Source organism: Filicampus tigris, chromosome 12 (genome assembly GCF_054856515.1).
Source record: "Filicampus tigris isolate MCC_2025a chromosome 12, RoL_Ftig_1.0, whole genome shotgun sequence".
NCBI lineage: Eukaryota > Metazoa > Chordata > Actinopteri > Syngnathiformes > Syngnathidae > Filicampus > Filicampus tigris.
Window position 1 is genome coordinate 3084656 of NC_141228.1, and position 21247 is coordinate 3105902.

General features: G+C 40.5%; 2 protein-coding genes across 3 annotated transcripts in view; both read right to left on the minus strand.

Annotated features, from left to right (window-relative positions):
- Positions 1-4246: 4246 nt before the first annotated feature.
- On the minus strand, positions 4247-17505 carry LOC147138072 (uncharacterized). The gene is made up of 10 exons (XM_086048062.1): positions 17370-17505; positions 15016-16602; positions 14220-14328; positions 13983-14130; positions 8368-8415; positions 8171-8248; positions 7840-7977; positions 7256-7339; positions 5669-5719; positions 4247-5461 (listed from the first exon to the last, which is right to left on the minus strand). Exons 2-10 carry the CDS (start codon positions 16337-16339, stop codon positions 5351-5353), a joined length of 2091 nt encoding a protein of 696 aa, XP_085904188.1. The 5' UTR covers positions 16340-16602; positions 17370-17505; the 3' UTR covers positions 4247-5350.
- A 317-nt stretch (positions 17506-17822) lies between these two features.
- The window catches only part of anos1b (anosmin 1b), a 58552-nt gene continuing 55127 nt past the window's right edge, over positions 17823-21247 (minus strand). For both annotated transcript variants that reach the window (XM_086047448.1, XM_086047447.1), the window contains 4 exons: positions 19483-19645; positions 19080-19312; positions 18850-18979; positions 17823-18678 (listed from right to left, as the gene is read on the minus strand). In XM_086047448.1, the coding sequence (XP_085903574.1) occupies positions 18851-18979; positions 19080-19312; positions 19483-19645 (525 nt within the window). In that variant the 3' untranslated portion in view covers positions 17823-18678; position 18850. The remainder of the gene's footprint in view (positions 18679-18849; positions 18980-19079; positions 19313-19482; positions 19646-21247) is intronic.

Below are 21247 nucleotides of genomic sequence, written 5' to 3' on the forward strand. Positions count from 1 at the left end.
TTCCACCGTCCGTCTATCTGCCTTTTTGTCCGGCCCCTACAAATAGCAATCACCTATAGGCCAGTCCGCCTTTCATTTTAAATGGGCTTTCCTTTGCATTTCCGTCGACAAACTTCGACCAACTTCCACACGCAGCCCATTCTTCTCCCCAGCTGAGCGATATTTGAAACGAAAGACTCAGCACGGCACTGAAGCCTCACCATGGCCGGACTAAATGCATCTCTTTTTAGGAGCCTAAAAAGCCTTGGCCGCGGCCAATGGGAACGAAAACCTCACCGTGGCCATTGAAGCCTTGCCGTGAAAATAGACGGTAGACGATGACATAGATGGAAAAAATGGTCGGGATCGTTATCAGGCCCCTGCAGAACTTGCTGACGAGCTGATCATTTGAATCAGGTAACACACCTGATTGGTGGGAAATTTATAAAACATGCAGGAAAGCAGCGCTCGAGGACCGGGGCTTGAGACCCTTGATATATGGTATTTTGAGCAAACCGGTTATTTCAAATTAGTAGCCCTACACATTAATTAGTACCCAAGACGTAGCTCTGTTAAGAAAACATTGATGATCCCTGGTATAAAGAGAGAATGCAATATTACAACCACACAGTTTGAAGAAAGAAACAAGAGCGTGCATTGCATTATAGAGGGTTTCGACTTCTCACGATTACCCAGAATGCACTGCCCCTCTGCGTCCGTTTTGGATGGCTTGCTCCACTACTGCTTCATTTGTTACATTTCAGCGAAGCAGGAAGGACGTTTTCCACGTCTACTTCGCATGTCGTTGTTAGCTGTGCAAATCGAGGGGGGGGAAAGGCAGAAAAGGATTCTTCAGATTCCCTAAAGTGATCACCAATCAGGGATTTCACATCCAGAAAAAAGTGAAAGACGAAGATGGCAGTAGCTGGCTGCAATAAACAGAGCCAACCTACCGAACACCGACTATGTTGGAATTTGCTCGGATCACCTTGTCACAGGTAAAATATTCTCTCCTGAAATACGATCACTCTTTGTTCTCGTTCAACGTTACTATTTTTATATAATTAAACTACCCTGCTAAAAAAAAAACTGTACGATAGTGTAGTGTTCGTGTTGGTCTTGCTCGTTGCCCTGCGAGTAGCTGATGAGACCAGCACGATATCAAAACAAAACCATGCCGGCCTATGCTGTTTTTTAAGATGGGTAGGCCGATTTCAAATGATCTAACTAGAGAAGTGTGCTCGTTTTGGTAGTTGCCCCACTCCGAGGCTCTGTGAATGAAGCACTTTTGGTTCTCACAACCTTCCGGTCGCCACAGTGGAAATTGTAAAGACTCACCTCATGAACCCAGCCGGACACAAACATGTCGTATGCCTCCATACTTTTATAATTCTAGAAGTGGAGCTTGGGTGGAAAATGAGGTAGTGGGCAAGATCAATGTAAGTCCCGAGGGACAGTGTTTTGGAACCAGTAATCCAGTCTCCTTGTTTAAGTTTATATGGGTCCAAATTGCCAATTAAACGCAACTTGTTGGCATACCGCACACTCGCCTTGTCCGATCAAAGTTTCTGTGTATTTCTCCATCACAACAGACGGTTTAAATGCACTAAAAATGTGTACTCATGTAAAAGAGTCCAAGTGACCAGCATACGTTCTCTCAAGAAAAGGAGGCGTGGCCATCCAAAATGGACGAGCGCATGGCATCTCATGGGATTGTGGGACATACCTAAAACACTCTATTGCATACCACAAGAGCATCTTGAGAAGGCAACATAGTATACAACCTTTAATGATTATTTTATGTTATAGAACGGTAGTATGTTATAATTGATTCTATGTGGACTTCTAACAAGTCTTTCATGGATAATTAAAAATTTAGAAAAAACAGCGTCCTTGTGGTGCACATCATTATTTTGTAATATATTTTTGTTAGTTTCTTACTGTAAAATGGTGTTCGATCAACAATGGATGTGTGGCGAATAAAGGTCGTTGACCATTGGTTGCCTTGTCATATCTTTCTGAACTATAAAATCTTGGGGAGCACTAAGATAAAGACCTCCAGCGATCGCTCTGGTGTGTGCTTCTCATACTAGCATGATGCAGAATCTTCAATCACAGATTTAAACCAATTAAATCTGCTTGTTTCCAAGTAACTACGCATATACAGGGGCGGCTCCAGGATTTTTTCTCTTCCGGGGCTAAAGGTTGGGTTGGCTTCCCCTTTCAAAAGCAAGACCACTGTTCTCTTCATCGATACCACAGAGCCGCCTTAATTAACTGGCTTTTCACTTCACTTTTCATGTGGGTTGCCTGCAGTAACATTGCACAGGAATCACTCACAGACAACTGAGAGAAACATGCCCTGCCTGCCTTGTGTGTGTAATCCAGGATAAGATATGTATTGGGTGTAGGGAAAAAGGTGGTTATCAATTTAGTTTTGTTAACTAACATAAAATTAGTACATATACCTTAACCCTTTGCATGCGAAGCATGTGCTTGTGTGGGACATCTTTAGACCGTAAAAATCTCTGCCAGGCCGCAGCGCCGATGTACACTTAAACGACCCGGGAGTCCTTTGTTTCCTCCTAAAATAACCTTACCTTGGTCTTTTAACAGAACTTTCCAAAAAAGAGCATTAAGCAGCTGCAGCTCATCCAGAACGCTGCTGCTAGAGTCTTAACCAGGACAAAGAGATCTGAACACACTACACCAGATTTAACGTCTACACTGGCTTCCTGTCACTTACAGAATAGTTTTTAAAACTCTGATTGTTGACAAATCTCAGAGCAGTTTAGGCCCAGAATACATCTATGATATGTTCAAAGAATATAAACCCAGCAGGGCCCTCAGATCCAAGGACTTAGGTCAGCTAGTCCAGACCAGAGACCAGACTAAATATGGGGACGCAGCATTTAGCTGTTATGCAGCAAAAAAAAGTGGAACAAACTGCCAGTGGAGATTCAATTTTCACCAAATGTAGACACTTTCAAATCCATCTTAATAACATTTCTGTTCTCATGCGCCTACGCACGGAATCTGCATGGTATTTTTTTTAATCTTATTTATCTTTCCTTTAATCATTTTAATCCATTATTCTTTGTAATTCTTAATGTTTTATTTCTCACATTTCTGTAATGCTTTTGATGTTTTATGTAAAGCCCTTTGAATTGTCTTGTGTTATACAAATAAACTTGCCTTGCCTTATGTTATTTTGCAATAATTTTATTATAATAAAATTTGAAAACCTATTGCATTATAACGCAAAGGTTTGGCAATAAAACGCAATGGTGTTGCATCATAAAGCAATCGTAAATATACTTTTGATGTCCCGTGGCGGGCTGCTATCTTGTGATCGACGTGGTGGGGTTGGCAGCTAAATGCTATCTTGGTTAAACAGTTGTAAACAATTCAATCCACTCACGATGGTCCCAGCCGGTAAATGGGTGTGCAAAGGAAATTAGCCAGCTAACCCTAACTCACGGAAGAGGGTGCCCAAGTCGCAAACGGAGGACAGGCCGGCAAAAAAAAAAGGGTAAGGTGTCCATCTCTGATTGCTACCACGCTTCTTCAGAGCTTGCTGGTGAGCTGATCATTTTAATCGGGTGTGTTGCAGCAGGGAGCGATGGAATACAGGCAGGACAGCAGACCTTGACGACCAGAGCTGGACATGCCTGCTTTAGGGAAAACAACAAACCTCCAAGGAACTAATGATAAATGCTGATAAAGCGCTACCTCTCGTGGTCAATGTTGGTAGTGCAGGAATGCTGAGAAATGTGACAACTGATTCACTAAATGTCAATGGGAAACCTGATTTGAGCATTACAAACTAATTGTGGCTATCCACAGTTAAGATTCAGGATCTCAAAGAATACAAATGTACATAATATCTGAAAGCTAACATAATCTTCAATACTGTGAAAGTACAACAGTACATAAGTCACATTTATGCTTGCTACTTTGCGGCATTGCAAACTGAAATTCTGTTTTCTGTTTATTTTTTCGTAACTATAGTTTTATTATTTTCTATAATAAACTCAATTCAACTACGGTTCAGTATTTATCAGAATGGTTTCATCTGGGATAAAAAATAGGGGGGGAAACCCATAGGTTATGAGTTCAAGTACAGGTAAAGCAATCAATCCAGTCACTGCATGTTGTGTCAATGTTACCTTATCAAACACATACAAGAGCGATACAAAGAGAAAAGCATCCCATTGGCAGCAGTCTTGGATTAAGAAATAAAAAATAACCAGCAAAGATTCCCATGTGGTGTTTTACCAAAGCAAGCATTTAAAGTCGTTTTAAAGTACTGTAAGTCCACACAAGAGGATACAACAGCAAAAGCAAGATGGGAGGGACGCTCAGGAACAAATAAGCGAGGTCCACTTGTTTATCAATGGCAGGTAACTGAGGAAGTATTTATAAACCTGCATCAATGTATCTACATAATAAACACCTGAAAGTTTTACTTCTAGGCTAACACCTACAACTGTGGCCTTCACATCAGCAGCTTTATGTGCACATCTAACAATGACAAAGTATACATTAGTTCAAATGAATGGACACACATGGGTGTTTTGCAAATCGGGGTTTAGCTAGTATAGCAAAACAATCTAGTAAATACTAGCAACATAAAAAAAGGTGGTGGGGGGGGAACTGAATTTTACGAAGAAATTATTTGGTGTCACAGGTCAAAGACCCGATACTCAAAGCCAAGTGAACTCTGTACCCCTATTTTGAGCCACAGCCTAAATTAGCTTGTATGACACAGTCACAACCCTGCATGAAAGAAAGGAAGGATACACGGGCAGTACATTCGCTTGTTATTCTAAACTCAAATAACCGTGCAAATATTAGCAGTCCAAGAAAGAGATACCAACTTCCATCTTCAAGTTTTAGGTGAACAGTTGGTCCACTGAATCACACGTCCTTTCTTGATTTACATGTTAGATAACACAAACATATGAGCTGCTGCTGTCAAAGTCCTGCATAAAACACACACTTTAAAACGTCATTATGTTTCAAATGGCCACTCCATTTGGTCCAAGCAGGTGGAGTGCCTGCAGGAGTCCAAGGAAGAGATCCTCTCTATCCTGAAGAGTGACCGGTTCAGATCAACTGGCCATGCTAAATGCAAAAAGGAAAGGCAACGTGAAACAAAGGAGTCCAGCATCAGTAGGAGGCCACATCAGTAGTTCTTCCCAAGTCGTGCGAAGAAATCTGCTGCTCATTGGAAAACAGATCGCCCAGTTGGTTTGTTAACCTTATGTAACAGATGCTCAGTCAAATACGATCCGTCCGACAAGGTAGGAGACCGCTGCAAGTAAAACGGCCAGCAGTCTGTGATCTGAGGAGGCCGTAGTTCAGTCAGTTAGGAGTTGAGGTGTCTGTCACACAGCTCCTTATAAATTCGTTTGCGAATGCGAGGCATGTCGTCCTGGCTGAACAACAGAGGCTTCTTCACCGAGAGACAACGGCAGTACTGGCACATGCAAAAAGACAAGGAGACATAGTCAAATATCCCAGGAACCTAAGTTTGGAAGTCAAAACACTGAAGACACTGGACACAAATTCCTACTTGACATGTTATGCCAGGACAGAAAACTGATGAGGCAATGAAATGATATTGAAACATACGCAGGAGAAGGCATACATTTAAATGCAAAGGAAATGAAGAATAATGTCTCACCTCGAGGACAAAAACGCCACAGTCGCTGTCATTTTTCTGCTGAGGAATACCCTGAGGAGTCAACGAGTCCCAATTAATACAAGGGTACATTAACGTGCATTCATTTCAATGTCATTACAGTACATGCAGGTAAAATGAGCCACGAAGAAACGGAATCTTCGCGTTTCCCCATGCATTCTGCTACGCAAGTGCATAAAAGCACATTCAGTGTATCGTTGATCTCCCGAGTATGAAGGCTGGTACAGCTTTGGTCATATGCTCATACTCACTCAACATGGGGATGAATGCCTCACCAATTTGCGCTTTTAATCTATTATTTGAACTCTTCTATTTCTGTGGTTGGAATGATTCAACTCCATTAAGGTTGTCACGATACTAAAATGTCAAACTCGTTAGCGATACCCAAGAAAATACTCGATACTCAATAACGTGGGGTTAAAACTGACCCAATATTTTTAAAAGGCATAAAACATGTTTTTATTAACACGAACAAGACTGGCCATACTTAGCAGCAGTAAAATGTGGAATTGCAAGCACCCGGGATCTCTGTGAGGGCTCTCCTGCAGGTCTGCCACAAACAATTATTTTGATCGTCAACTAATCACCAACAGTAGTCACAATACATCGACTAATCGGATCATATGTAAATTGCGGCATAATCGCGCCAGCAAGCAGGTGCTCTTGTATGACCACAGGTAGCTTACAGCTTGTATTATTTAAGGTATGTATGAGTGAACAATAAAGGACAATTAAGATGATTGTACATTCCACTTGTATTAAACTTTGCCGCTTGTACCAGCATTCATGTCAAGTTTATAAATGGAGTCATTGAAATTGAAGGCGATACTGTGGCCTTAATATTTTTTTTGCTGTAAATGTTTAGTGCATTTTAAAATAGAACCAAAAACCATACACTATGCTGAGTTGCACGAATGGTATGAAACTACTACGAAAGTAATATTTCACTTTATTTGATCGCCGTCGTCATAATGATTAGTCGGCTAATCTTGGCAGCCCAACTCTCCTGACTGCTGAAGGCTGTCAGTCGGGAAGGCTGTGCTTCTTGCAGAGTGCGCGCGGTGAACGCTGCGAGCACGCACACCATAGTATTTATACCATGCTATATTAATATTGTATTCAAACACGGCGTGTACGTGCGACAATTTTCAAAGTATCGATACTTTTGACAACACTAAAATCTATATAACAATCACACAAGTGCAGTTTATGAATTTTAATTCAGTTGGACTGGAGAACATGCAAACTCCACATAGGACGGCCGGAGCCTGGAACCCTCGACCTCTGCATTGTGAGGCACATTTGCTAACGAGTCATCCACCATTCATATTGTGAGTGAGTGAGTGAGTGAGTGAGTGAGTGAGTGAGTGAGTGAGTGAGTGAGTGAGTGAGCGACACACACGCACAAACACGCGCACACACACCCACACACATGCACGCGCGCGCACACACAAACAAATGTTAATGCAATCAATTATATTGGAGCAACATCCATGGCAGCGAAATCCACGGTCGGGCTGGCAGGATGATTTGTCTTAAATTACAATTTAACTTTTATTTACTGGTTACCTTGATGATTGCGATCTTCCAACCTTTCAGGAAATCAGTCTTTTTCTTTTCTTGAGCTTCAGACTGAAGGTACTTCATTATGTTCTAATAAAGGACCACACAAGCAACAAAATGTCATATTAAAGTGAAACTCAATGCAAAAATGAACAAAAGAATTTATTCCAGATTACTGGTTTTAGAGTCTAAAACCAGTATTCCAGAATAAATTATTTTGTTGAATAATTTAATAATTTAGAATAAATCCTAAAATTTAGACTAATGGGGGCACACAGAACATATTTCTGCCTTGTATTCCCCTTTATACATAGACCAACAGCAGTAAAAAAAAAACCACATTGTGAGGAGCCACAACTGCAAACGATTGATACAGTCATCCACCGACTTAATATTGTGAATTAACACCGTCTCACGGGCGAGTGCTCATCTTGCCAGTGATACCTAGCTCCAAGTGGAAAGGCTAAAATGTTCAAGTTGGATTTTGACTTGGTGCTGTTTCAGACACAACATCCCTATGCTTGTATAAAACATGAGAAATGATCTTATTAGTAGGGTTTCGCATGAAAAGATATCAACATGTCACTCACATCTGCAGTGTGTCGGAAGACAATGCCTTGGCTGTCAAAGTAATTGATGGTCTTGGTTGCCATGGTCACAGTGACAAGAGACCAGTGGATTTCTAAGTGAATGGGAATGAGCAGTAGCCACTTGGAGAATAAATCCACCTGAAATTATTACACAGAACAAACAAATATAAATACACCAGTACATGAAAAATTAATGGTAAAAAAAACCCTGTCAACAGTGTTAGTAGTACTAAACTAATACATAAGCAGAACAGCGAGGCAGTGTATTAGCTCATCCGCAATATTGTTGTTTCAATCTATCGAACCATCTCTATCTTATGAGTGTCCTTACTTTTTTGGTCCATCTCTTTACACCTTCATATCCCTTGGCATCCAACTGCTTGTGGAAGAAACTATTGAAAAAATGAACCTGGAGAAATGCAAAACCATTAATTAGAAAGAAATAAGTATGCAAATTTCTAAACTGATCATTAAAGTATAATTCTGACTGTAGTAAGCTCTGACTTAACATTTACAAATATCACTTACAGTGTGCTGGGTTGCTTCCATAATCAGGTCTCCATATGTGTTAATAATCTGAACAAAACATAACAAAAAGAAGCAGTGTAAAATAGGGCTGCCATGATGAGTCGACTAGTCACGACGACGTTGACGATCAAAATCGTCGACAATTAATTCTAATCTTTGACGCGTCGTTTATTTATAGATTTATTTATTTGGCACATTGGTTTTCTTTCGAGACTGCCGCGTCTCGCTCTTCTCCCGCTGGCTAACCCCCAACTAACCAAATGAAAGAGGAGATACAATGAGCGTTTGAGCGGGTCAGCTACGTGGCCAATGCCTTGACTACAGACGGATGGACGTCCATAGCCACCAAATCTTACATGACTATGACGTATGTGGACGAAGGACATCTCCGCAGCTGTGTGCTTCATGAGCCTTGGAGGAAAGACACACAGCTGAAAACTTGGCTGCTTTCCTGTGGAGTGTGATGGGTACGTGGGCACTAGAAAATAAAGCCGTCGCCTTTGTGCATGATAATGCACCTAACATATGGTGAATGAGACCCTGCTGGACTGGGAGTCGGTACCATTACTCATTACACTATTCATAATAAATGCCAAGCATTGCATTGGCAAATGTATCAGAAAAGTATTTCTCTTTCAATTGTTCACTTTTATTCAGTCAGTCATCAATAGAATTTAAATGAACAAACTGTCCTGAATGTTTGGGCTACAATAGCCCCTACTGTAAATACACAAAACATTTGCATTTTAAACTTTGAATTCAATGTATTAAATTTCAAGTTTTCTTGCTTATAGACTAGTCGCAAATAAAATTTGGGATTAGTCGGCGGGCAAATTAGTCAAAATTCCCATCCCTAATTACCACAATGGCAGGGCTGTACAATTACATCTTGAGACTGACATCTCTATGATGGTTTAGAAGTTCTCAACAGATGATGGCTCTGCAGAACAGCTCCATTTCTCTTGGGGTCAAATCACTCACTTTAAAAGATAGCCGTTGTCTATTATTTAACATCAGATTAAAATAGTGATGCTCCGATCAATCGGGCACCGATAATGATCGGCCGATTTTTCAAAATCGATCAAAGATCAAAGCCTTTTATTGCCGATCAAAATATCCGATCACCCGCAGCTCATGCTTTGCAGCCTTTACTGCCTGCGAGCAGTGTTGCGCCCCCTCCCCTCCCCTCCCCCTCTGCATGCTGCGGAGGCGCACGACAATAACAGTCAAACATGTCTCCTCTGTGGAGTTTGCGTCTTGTAATATATGTTATGAAAAGGTACCTCGCGGGGGGAGCATGGCCACAAGTATCAACACAACCAACTTAATCCGACATTTGAAGAACAAGCAATTGAGAGACTATGGTGAGTTTACGAGGCTCACTCCATTGAATAAAGTCAAGGCGGACACAGCAGCAACAATGACGGCAGCTAACGCAGCCCCTGCTGACCAACTCAAACCCATATCTCCGGGACAGATAAAAGCTAACGCAAATAACCAGGAAAATAATGACATTTATCGGACTTGACGACCAACCATTCTCGATGGTGGAAGACACCGGATTCCGCCGTCTGCTCGCCCACTTCAAGCCTCGTTACGTGCTAGCGGGACGCAAATACTTCACAGACTTAGCTCTGCCTGATGGAGCTCCACCAGAGAGTGTATTGTCTAGGGCTGTCCCAAATGATTATTTTTTTCCCGATTAATCTATCGACTATTTTTACGATTAGCCTAATAATTAATTTTTCGACTAATCTAGCGATTATTTTTGACTTGACGATTATTAATTCCAAAAATCACTTCTTACAAAGCTTATTTAAATTCTTTGTTTATTAAAGTAAAAAATAACTTTTGAAATTGAATGAACAGCCACATTTCTTTTAGGAAGGCATCATGACGTATGAACATGAATGAGGTATTTATCTATACATAACGGTGAAACAATGTGTGTGTGCATATGCAGCAGCCGAAGTAAAAAGAATTAACAAAAACAAATAACTAAAAAATAAATAACATCAGTTTGCTTAAACCCGAAACAGATAAAGCAGTGCATACTTAAATATTATAACAATGAAAAAGCACACATTATATATTAGTACAGTCACGGACTATGGTTAGCAGGCCAGTGTTTCCGCTAGTTTTTTTTGTTTTTATTTAAGCAGCGGGAGCAGGACATCCTCCTAAATACGATCTGCATGCTGTGCTGCGCCCACAGAGAGCTTTCCAGAGCAGATATATAAACTGATGTCGCGTGTTACTGTTTATCGGTACATAACGCAGCAGAACAACGTAACATTACCTACAAGCACCAACACAATTGGACTGGAATGAAATAGCTCCGCGAACGTTAGCTACATAATGCACAAAGTTGAAACACAGCACGGCGTAACTTTGACTGCAACCCGCTGCTTCGAGAAATGAAACTTAACGATGCACGTTAATACGTCGGACATAACAGCAATTTCAGTAACACCGGGGGATATAAGTTAATTAGTTAGATGGACTTAGGATACTCCAGCTTTCGGCTTTCTCTCGTCTTCCAGTAGTACTCTTGAGTGACTAAGGTGTTCGTTCATGGCTGATGTGCTGCCGTGGTACGCCAACTCAGCTTTACAGAGGGTGCAGACGACCAACTCGCTCGACCTTTCTTTGAAGTACGTCCATACTTTGGACGTTTTTGTCCGCTTTTTTAGCGGTATCCGGCGCCTCCGCCATTTCTACTGTGCGCACTTGTTTACAACTGACCCAATGCATGTGTTGACGTGTTTACGTCATCGACACTCGAGCATATGTACGTGCCGACGTATTTTACGTCATCGATACTTGACATCGACGGTATGTTGTGCGTCCAATGTATTTACGTAATCAGCCACGGCGACTATGCCGACCAGTCGGGACAGCTCTAGTATTGTCGCATCGAAGGTTTCCTAAAAGAAGGCGTATTATCCTGTTTAAGTTTTACAAGTGTTAAATGGAGCTCGGATGTCAGTCCTGTGTCGATGTTGATTCTAACAAGGAAGTTTTTTGCGCAGTGTAAGTGCTATTATTGCCCCATGCAGGGAGACGCATTGTAGGTCACTTGTGGGCAACAGACCCACTATATCATTTTATAATTCTCAGTGACAAATGCACAAGATAGTTTGTCTATGCACAATACAATAAACCAAGTTCCTGAGTCCTTTCAATTTAGGAACTCATTGAATTGTTTATTCAGTTTAATAGAGTGAAGCCTGCATGTGACTATTTTTGGTACTTTGATTATATTCTGAACCATGCAATGTTTAGGTGGAATGTTATTTATTTGACTTTTTGCATAATTAAGTCTTTTGAGAATGCTGATTATTTTGATCTGTTAAAAACTGTGTTACTTAAAGCTGGTAAATTTCAGTTTTTCAATTATCTTTGTGACTGAGTAATTGTTGTATTGTGCCAGCAACGGTTTTGCATTTCTTCATGCTTTTGAAAATATATATAGATTTTTGTCAAAATTACGGCAATAATATGCCTGGGTTTTTTTTTCAGATAATATTGCATAATAGCAGTCACCATAAATAAATCGAAAAATATACAGATATTCCATGTGATCGGTATCGGCCGATCTCACTCATGCATGATCGGTATTGGTGTCATAAAAACCTGATCGGAACATCCCTGGTTTAAAAATGTGATTTTTCATGGCGGTACACAGCCACATCCACATCAAGGGACCATCACATTACAGTAGTTTACACTTCTATTTAACTCTGTGACTATACAATTTCAGTTCATTTAAATTAAATTGCACAGGTTATAATATAAAAGGTAAAAAAAGTTCTCTTGGCACATTTTCTTATACAACAAAACTGTAATTTTACAACAATCCTCTTTATATATATTGTATGTATTTTAATAACGTCCTTGGTACAGGAGAACTTATGATAATGCAAACCAACCTGCATACGACCAGCGCAGCCTTCACAAATCAGACACAGACAAAAAGCATGCCATGTAGTCAAAGGAAAATGTGACCTAAGGCCAGTGACAGCATGTGATGGACCCGTGATGGCATGCTCTCAACATTGACACTAAATATGTATGCTTCGCCTCCCTTCTGTCATCCATTAACCCCCCGCCATCTGATCTAGGGGTAGAGCTGCAATTTGATAGGAACCACAGAAACTGCATTTTCAAATTACATTATGGCCTCTTCGAGGCAAATATTAACTTCTAGTTGTAACCTGAAAAAGTAAAGTACACTTAATATGTCTCGCCGCTTGGAAACTGTAATAAAAGAAATACACAATAACTTATTTGTGCATATAGAGAACAAAAATGCATGCAAACTCAATATTTCTTTACTCTGAATGAAATGATAAGTTACGTAGGGGTCACTGTCACATGTAAGTGGCAGTCTCTCAGACATCAAGAACTCCATAACACCTGTCTTCAACTCAGAGTACATTTTCGGGACAGCAACCTCTGACGTGGTTTCGTGTTAGTATTGCGTATCAGGGTTCGATTGTCTACTGTATATAATGTTCTTAAACTGCTGGTAATCCATGACACTGTACGGTCAAAGGTCCTTGCATATGAACGCGGCCATTTGCTTTGACTTGATGCACAAGTTGGAGGATTTCCTGTAGGCCTGCACGATATGTCGTTTGAACATCGCGATTGCGATGTGCGCATGCACGAAAGTCACATCGTGGGACCTGCGGTATTTTCACTTTTTTTTCTTAGAACACGCAAACTTGTTTTGCTTCATAAAAGCAGCTAGCTACTCCATGCTCTACACAGCCTTTGTCGCTCACCCCCTCCCTCCTGCCAATCAGTCACCGGCCACTCCCCCTCCACTCTCACAGCCACTGCTATCTGCTCTGAAAACACGAACAGGTGACATGGAGGAGGAAAGGACGGCAATAACACCTTACGATAGAAGTCCAAACAGCATCGACAAATCACGGATGCAATAACTTTTCACCTTTTCACCATTTTTGTTCTAATTTGTTTACAAGTTCGCTGCAGTTTCACAAAAGTTTTTTAATCTTAATGTTCTATTTTTGTAAACAACTCAGGCGCTAGTACACCTGCTTTTTATTTTTTTATATTTTATAGTTTAGTTTAGAGAGATTTATAACTCTGCTGCTGCTTTTCTTATATATTTTTTTTAATCACTCAAGGGCAACTGCTCTTTTATTTATTTTTGGGTTAAAATGTGTTTAATATTTTGCTGCTGTTTACACTGAAGTGTGAAATACAATGTTAAATAAATAATCTATTATGTTACAGAGACATGGCCTTCATGATCTCTTTTATATACAGCAATCATCATTCACAGATGAACCCCCTTAGTCTGGATTAAACGATATTATATGAATACAATGATATCATGGTGAGTTAACCAAATTATTCCCAAACAAAGCTATTCAAGTCATCTGGCGAAAATTCTTCTATTCTTAATATCGCAATATATATCGCAAACCCCCCAAAAATCACAATGTCAGTTTTTTCCAATATCATGCAGCCCTAATTCGCTGAATCGATAATGAATTGCTAGAAGAAGTATTGCAATACACTGATGACTCGATATATTTTACCCACCCTACATCTCAATGTAGATTTTAACTTTCCCTTACCTGGTCATTTATCCAGTTCTGGTCCTCCAGCGTGCCAAGATCTTCCAGGCTCAATGTATGTTTGTTATAGATGACCATGAAGCCAGCAACAGGTGCTGAGGCTAGTGCTGCCTTATACCGTGCCATTTCCCGTTGGAGGTTTAGTCCTCTAAAACAAAAATGTGCATATGTGAGCACAGCGCATGATTGCATTAAACATTTCAAACATGGAACTCTTTTGTGTGCACATGCACTAACAAGTTGCTGAAGTTGTCGCAGTTGCCATTCGTCTTCAGGTGTTCCAGGATATCGGTCTCACTGAGGGGAATGTAACTGCCATATTTTATGTAGAAGCTCTCCAAAAAGTCTAAAATGTAGACAGCATTGTCAGAATATTAGTGTTTCCATTCCCTGCGCTGATGCAGATACAATACTGATTCAATTCAATGCTGACTATTCAAGTCTTTTCTAGTGCAGCAATCAATATGTACCTCACACTATAGTTACCATTATATTTTTGTGAGATTTTGTGGAAACGCCACTGCCCCTGAAAAAAAAACAACTGACAACCAACTTCTATCAGGCAAGACAAATATAATGCCCAACAGCACTGGGCATACTACATAAGAGAAATCGCTAATATTAAAAAACAATTCCATCCATCCATTATCCAATCCGCTTATCCTCACAAGGGTTGCGGGCGCGCTGGAGCCTATCCCAGCAGTCTTTGGGCAGTAGGCGGGGTACTGAACCTGAACTGGTTGCCAGCCAGTCGCAGGGGGCACAGAGACAGACAACAATACTATATTACAAAGGTAAATTAGCCTCAAGTATTTCTGGTGGTCCACAGTACATATTCATGATTTTAGGGTTATGACTGTGGTTATGATCATGGACTAGGTAAAATAAAAAACAATGTTTTAATAATAAGAGAATACATATTACATGTTTGTGTTACTTTAAATAAGTGATTTCGTAATGTAAAAAACTGTGATGATTGATGGCTGAACGTAAGAACTGCTATGTACAGTATGTTCCAAAACGCAAATCTTACCATGGACAAGATTAATAAGTCTCTCCAGGCTATCTTCACTTTGCGCGTCTCCATCCATGTCTTGTACATCTGCTTCTGACAGATTCTTAATCGGCTTTTCCTCTTTCTCCCAAGTTCCAGGGTTACAGTACAAACGGTGGTCTATGAGTGCGCAGCAGTGCTGCGTGCTGCATACTGTAATAGGATAATGGTGCAACGAAGAAACCACAGTTTGATTTGCACTGTCCGTTTCCATGGGTGTGGATCTGGGACTGTGGTCTGCGGGTGAGGTGCCGTTTCCATTGGACAGAGTAGGTGAGAGACACCGAGACGACGAGTCTGTTCTGTCAGGATCTAGTACTACATGCATTTCTGAGTCGGGGTTCTGAGGACTTCCTGGCCTTGAAGGAGAAGCTGACACTCCGGATGAGCAAAGCGTTCCATTTCCGGGTTCACTAATGCTGCTTTTGTCCTCAAGTGTCTCCGCTTCAGACAAACTTTGTGAATCTCCATTTCCAATCTGTGACGTATCCGATGTACGGTTCATATCCGCCTGATGAGACACCAACTCGGACAGAGTTTGGGCATTTTTAGAATTGACAATAACGTCATTTTCAACACCTTGTTTAATTATAATGATAGTTTCCGCTTTTGAAGCAAACGTAGCTGGCATTGTAATTTCTGGGAAACTCATTTGGCCATTTTCCAAGACATCCCCATCCAGGAGAGAGATACAGACACGTGAAGGAGAAGTTGACCCTGAGTGGGTATTTGATATTTTCATACCCTCATGCATGTCATTTTCATCCTCAGCTTCCGCCAAGTCATCTCCTGTCAAGTCAAAGTCAGTGTCCCCTCTTTTCCGTTGTGGGGTGTCGAGGATGTTCCTTCCTGTGCCCCTTCCTCTGCCTCGCCCCCTTCCCCTTCCTCTCCCTCTGCCTGAGGTTCTGACATCGTGTCCCCTTTTGTTGGGGCCGCAACAGTCACAGGTCTTGGGAGTCCTCTTTCTGCCTGATGTGCGGCCATTGATTGTAACTTGAGTGGGGGTTGTTGACTGCGTAGAGGACCATTCCGATGCGGTACTTGAGTTAACTTTTGGTGCTATTTTCGAGGTTATAACTGGTGACCCAGCTTCTGCAAGAGTCTGAGTAGTAGGCTGGGAGACATCTGAAATTGATGTAATAGCTGAGTCAATGAGTTTAGCTGGGATACAAGATGGGTCCTTGTCAGAAGTAACTGTAAGAGGCAGCACTGTAGGAGGTGCTACTTGCTCAGGAGGTGCTGCCTCTGTTATATTAGGTGTAAGAGATGTTTTCATTGGGGAAGCAGAGTTGCTGTGAACCATGACGTACTCCTTTGATAATTTAACCCCATCCCAGAGTCCTCAAACTCTGATCCCCTCTCCCCTATTGCTCTTTTTATCCATGTGGTATGTATTTAATTATGTTACTTCTTCTCTTTTAAACTGGTCTGAAATCAAGAATAGTAGTTGCGCTCTGGCTTATTCCCAGCCAATGATAGCGGCGGTAGCAGTAGACAACTTGGTGGTATGGGCTCAGTTGCAGTTATATACTATACTTTGGATCAGGATTACTCCACTATTGACTCCTAATAGGAGAGAAAAAAAATCCACTTGTGAACCACAAGAAACAAAAAATGAGTAATCGACCCTGAGAGTAAACAAACTTCAAATACAACACAGAACACTATTTTAAGTACTTTTCTCTATTTAATATAATTGAATGACATGATAATAACCTGACAAGAACTAGTGAAATGTTTACCTTTCTGTGGTTATGCAGGGACATGAAATGACCACTGATAATGAACTAAATCGAATAAGGTTCTTTGCATTGATTTATGCAATGTATTGTACTTTGTTGAGTGTGACACATTTGCCATTTGTTGAACGTGAGAGCCGGATCGTAAACGGAAATGTACGAAAACACACCTACTTTAACACAAAACAGCTGTGTTTTGAAAGACTCAACAACCATTGTCACCATTAAAAGGGAGGTAATTTGATAATTTGCAAACAGTGCAAGACTCCGTCATAGCGTCTGCTAATGTAAAATCACTGGTCAAATCATGGACGGCTTTAGCCAAACTGAAAGGACTGCGTAATTCTGGTTATTCTATATCTATATATAAATCGTTTAGGATTTAAACATAAATGCATGCGCTAGTAAGTTATTTTGTGGACTTTTAAAGTTAGTCGCCATCCTGAAGCTAACGGCTTTAGCTTTAGCTTCAGCCAAAACAGAGACCAGGCGTCGGAGGACAAAGAGGAAGTTTTGAGCAGGAACTTTAAATTCTTACTGTGCATACAGTGAAATGGTGAGAAAATGCATAACAGAAACAGCCGTATACATTACCTTGTCGTTGGAATGGTAAGAGTTTTGTCTCACATAATGTGAAGCACAAGCAGCAAATTGGCGGCGCACACTGATGGCGTCACGATGACAGTTCCCTTCGGCTCTTTCCGGAGACACTCACGAGCAAAGTTTCGTCTACTCAAGCAAACATGATGCCTCCGGACCCAGAATCAGTCACTTTTATTTATGTATCCATTTGTTCTTGTCTTTGAAAAAAAGTTATATAGGTATCGTCTCGCAAGGCAAGAGCTTCTCTCTCCCTATCTCTCATGTACACACAAGCGCACACACACGCACGCGCGCACACGTATACGTGCTTTTTACAGGGTACTGGAATTGAATGACATTTCAGTTTGTGTACTAAATTGGGAAGTCAGTCTCGTTATATCCTCTTGAAGAAAAGTACAGTATAATTTAACAGTTCCACTGTACTCAAAGACCATTGACGCAACACATGGTTACTTTCCATTTAATTACAAAAACAAAGATATAAAATCAATAAATACAACTATCAGTTGAAGAAGTAGAAGGAAATATGCACAAAATTAACATCAGTAAAATAGAATTTAAAAAATGAACAAAGACGGGCAACATAAAGGGTGTTTCAACTTAAATTCTGTTTCTTCCACAAGTACAAAAACTGTGGAAAAGTCATGAGGCATGTTACTGCTGCAGCAACAGCATATAAAGCACATGTATTCATACACATTTGAGTACAAATGTTTCAAAATAAAAAGTATCTGAAATACAGACTATACGAGTTTACTCCATCAAAATGAACCACATGAAAACAATATTGTAGTCCAACTTCAATAAACAGTCTATAGCTATACATTTCTATTCATACTTGTGGTCAGTGCTAGAACATTTTCTAATTGGGATTCTTTATATCTATGTAATAAAAGACAAAATGAGTGTCCAACAACACTTTGTGGATTTCATTTGGTTCCAGTGATGTAGAGTGCCTTATTAAATATAATAATTAGCAAACATCTTCAGCCAGCAATATGATATATGCCAAATATGTAGAGGAGAATTGGATCTACCGTTTACATTTCTTGTGAAAAGTATTGTAGCCTGATGTATTTATGATAAAAAACTACAACTCTAAATAAGTGCTGGTTTTTGCTTACTCTTGTCTGATTTTAAGAGAAAGAGGGGGGGCAAACAATCAAGACAAAAGGGAAAATGTTCATGTGCTGCTTCATTTTACTACTTAAATTAAAACCATTTGCATTTTGAAAGAAGGTTTGGAATATGTAGGGGAATAACACAATAGTGGTGCAGCAGCATTCTGTAGCACTTGGACCTAAAACAGAATTTTGGGAGGGATGAGAATTGGTGAGAAAAAAAAAGTACATTATATATATATATATATATATATATATATATATATATATATATATATATATATATATATATATATATAAATAGATTTTTTTTTTTTAATTTTTTTTTTAAACAAAAGAAAAAAAGTTACCTCACAGTGAAGGAGTGTGAAAAGTCTTCAAGATTGCAGTGCCGTTGCTGCCTCCGGTTGTTAAAACCTGAAGCTGTACCTGGTAAACACTGTCACTCTGGAGGTCATGAACTATCACTGCCCGCTGAGACTGAGAGGTATGAAACATTTTCAACAATGGAAATGATGACACGAGTGGCTGCATAAATAATACTTCAGGCTGTAAAAACAGTACATTATTTCTGTCTCACCGGTGCAATTGTATGCGTCTGAGAGATACGCGTGTCCTCGTGGCCTTTTGCTCCCAAGGTTACACTTGACTGCAGTGTCCAAGTGAATTGGAACCCATGAACCTCTACCAGGTCCAGTGCGTGTTGAGATACCCTCCAGTGAAACACAGCCAGCAGTGAACCATTGACTTGCTGAAAATCTGCCGTCAGGCGCTCAGGGCGCAGTATCACCTTTCTGCCTGTTGGGGGGCGCTCTGACCCAAAGGATATGAAACATTTCAAAACACTTGGCAGTGTATTTGTTCTCATGCTCTCCTGTGTGTGATACAACATTAACAACATCTTGCAGTCTGATTTCAGTCATTAAAATGGCCATTATGACAAAAAATCTTCATCAGATCGTCACGTCAGAATATTGATGTACCTTTGTTGCTGCAGGGCAAGGCTTTGCCTCTTTTGACCCTGATGGAGGCGCAAGTTGGGGTAGTAACCCAGGCAACAGCTTCTGACTCAGGATCAGTCTTCATTGCCACAGCTACCCAGTACTTACATGCAAACAGAAGGCCCGTGATGGTGTAATGTGTACCCTGGAGGGTGAAAATATGGCCAGGTTTGTGAAACAACCCATGATTTAAGTGACATATTGCTTTTTTTTCCCCCTTTGGAAAGGTCTCTGATATTTATTTTATACTGGAATAAAGATCCCTTTCAACAATGTGAACTTGGCAGTTGGCAGAATTGGCACTATAAAAGAATAATAGATGTGTTATTATAAAATTATGTACTTCACTGGACAAAACAAGTCACTTTCAATGAGTAAAGTTTTCATATAATATTCATTCATTCATTCATTATCCATACCGCTTCTCCTCACAAGGGTCGCGGGGCGTGCTGGAGCCTATCCCAGCTGTCTTTGGGCAGTAGGCGGGGGACACCCTGAATTGGTTGCCAGCCAATCGCAGGGCACACAGAGACAGACATTCGCACTCACAATCACACCTAGGGGCAATTTAGACAGTCCAATCAACTTACCATGCATGTTTTTGGAATGTGGGAGGAAACCGGAGTACCCGGAGGAAACCCACGCAGGCACGGGGAGAACATGCAAACTCCACACAGGGAGGCCGGAGCCGGGATCGAACCCACGACCTCTGAACTGTGAGGCGGACGTGCTAACCAGTCGACCACCGTGCCGCCTTTTCATATAATATGCTGCAGCAAAAAAATGTATCTTTTACAGATGGCACTGAGTTCTGTATCGCCATCTTTACGATAGATCAGGGGTGTCCAAACTTTTTAGTTCATAAAAATGCAAGGGTGCAAGAGCCACTTCAACATTCTTCAACTTTAATTTTTACTAAACACACTAAAATCAGTGAATCAAGCAATTATATACTGTTTATTTTTTCATAGCTATTTTGACAAACTGTTACATAGAAGCTTTCTGTTAAAGGTGATAAGGCAAATTGTTTAGGATTTTTTTCAAGATTTTGGGGTGGTCAGCAGCCCCGTGTCCCACTAGACTAGATCCACCCCTGCACTGAACAGTAGCTGTACCCCATCTTCACATTCAGAACCACAACAACTGCAAACAGTAAGCTGGCCATTTTAAAAACAGTTACAGGTACTTGAGGATGGGTAATGTAATATGTTCATAAAATGGACCTTGACACAGCAAAATGTGGAAGAAACAATTTTTGCTCCTGAAATTAAGTTATCGTTCACCAGTATTTTGAAGAGAATTTTTTGGTTTTATTTTAGTTAATATGCACGTATGTTTTACCTCAAAGTAAATACTGTAGTTTATTTGTATCTTTTCATATCAATAAAAGCTGTAGTTTGTGAACCAATGTATTAATAGTAGTGGCACCTATTTTTTCGACACCCTCCTTTCTCACGATGCCCACCTCCAACCATTTTTTTAACTAGCCTTGTGGGCCGCGTCAAATATCATTTTTAGTATATGCCGTAGGTCACTGAAAAATCGATTGCGGGCCACTGAACAATGGATCGCGGGCCGCAAAAGACCTCCATAGATTGGATTGTTACAGATGATTAAATGATCATCACTGCACCAATGCACACTTTTGTATCATTTTGTATTTTGTTTTGTGAAGAAACATTATATTTTATCTTGTTATTGAATGCATTCACACCTCTTTAAGTCAACCCCCAAACATATTTTTTTC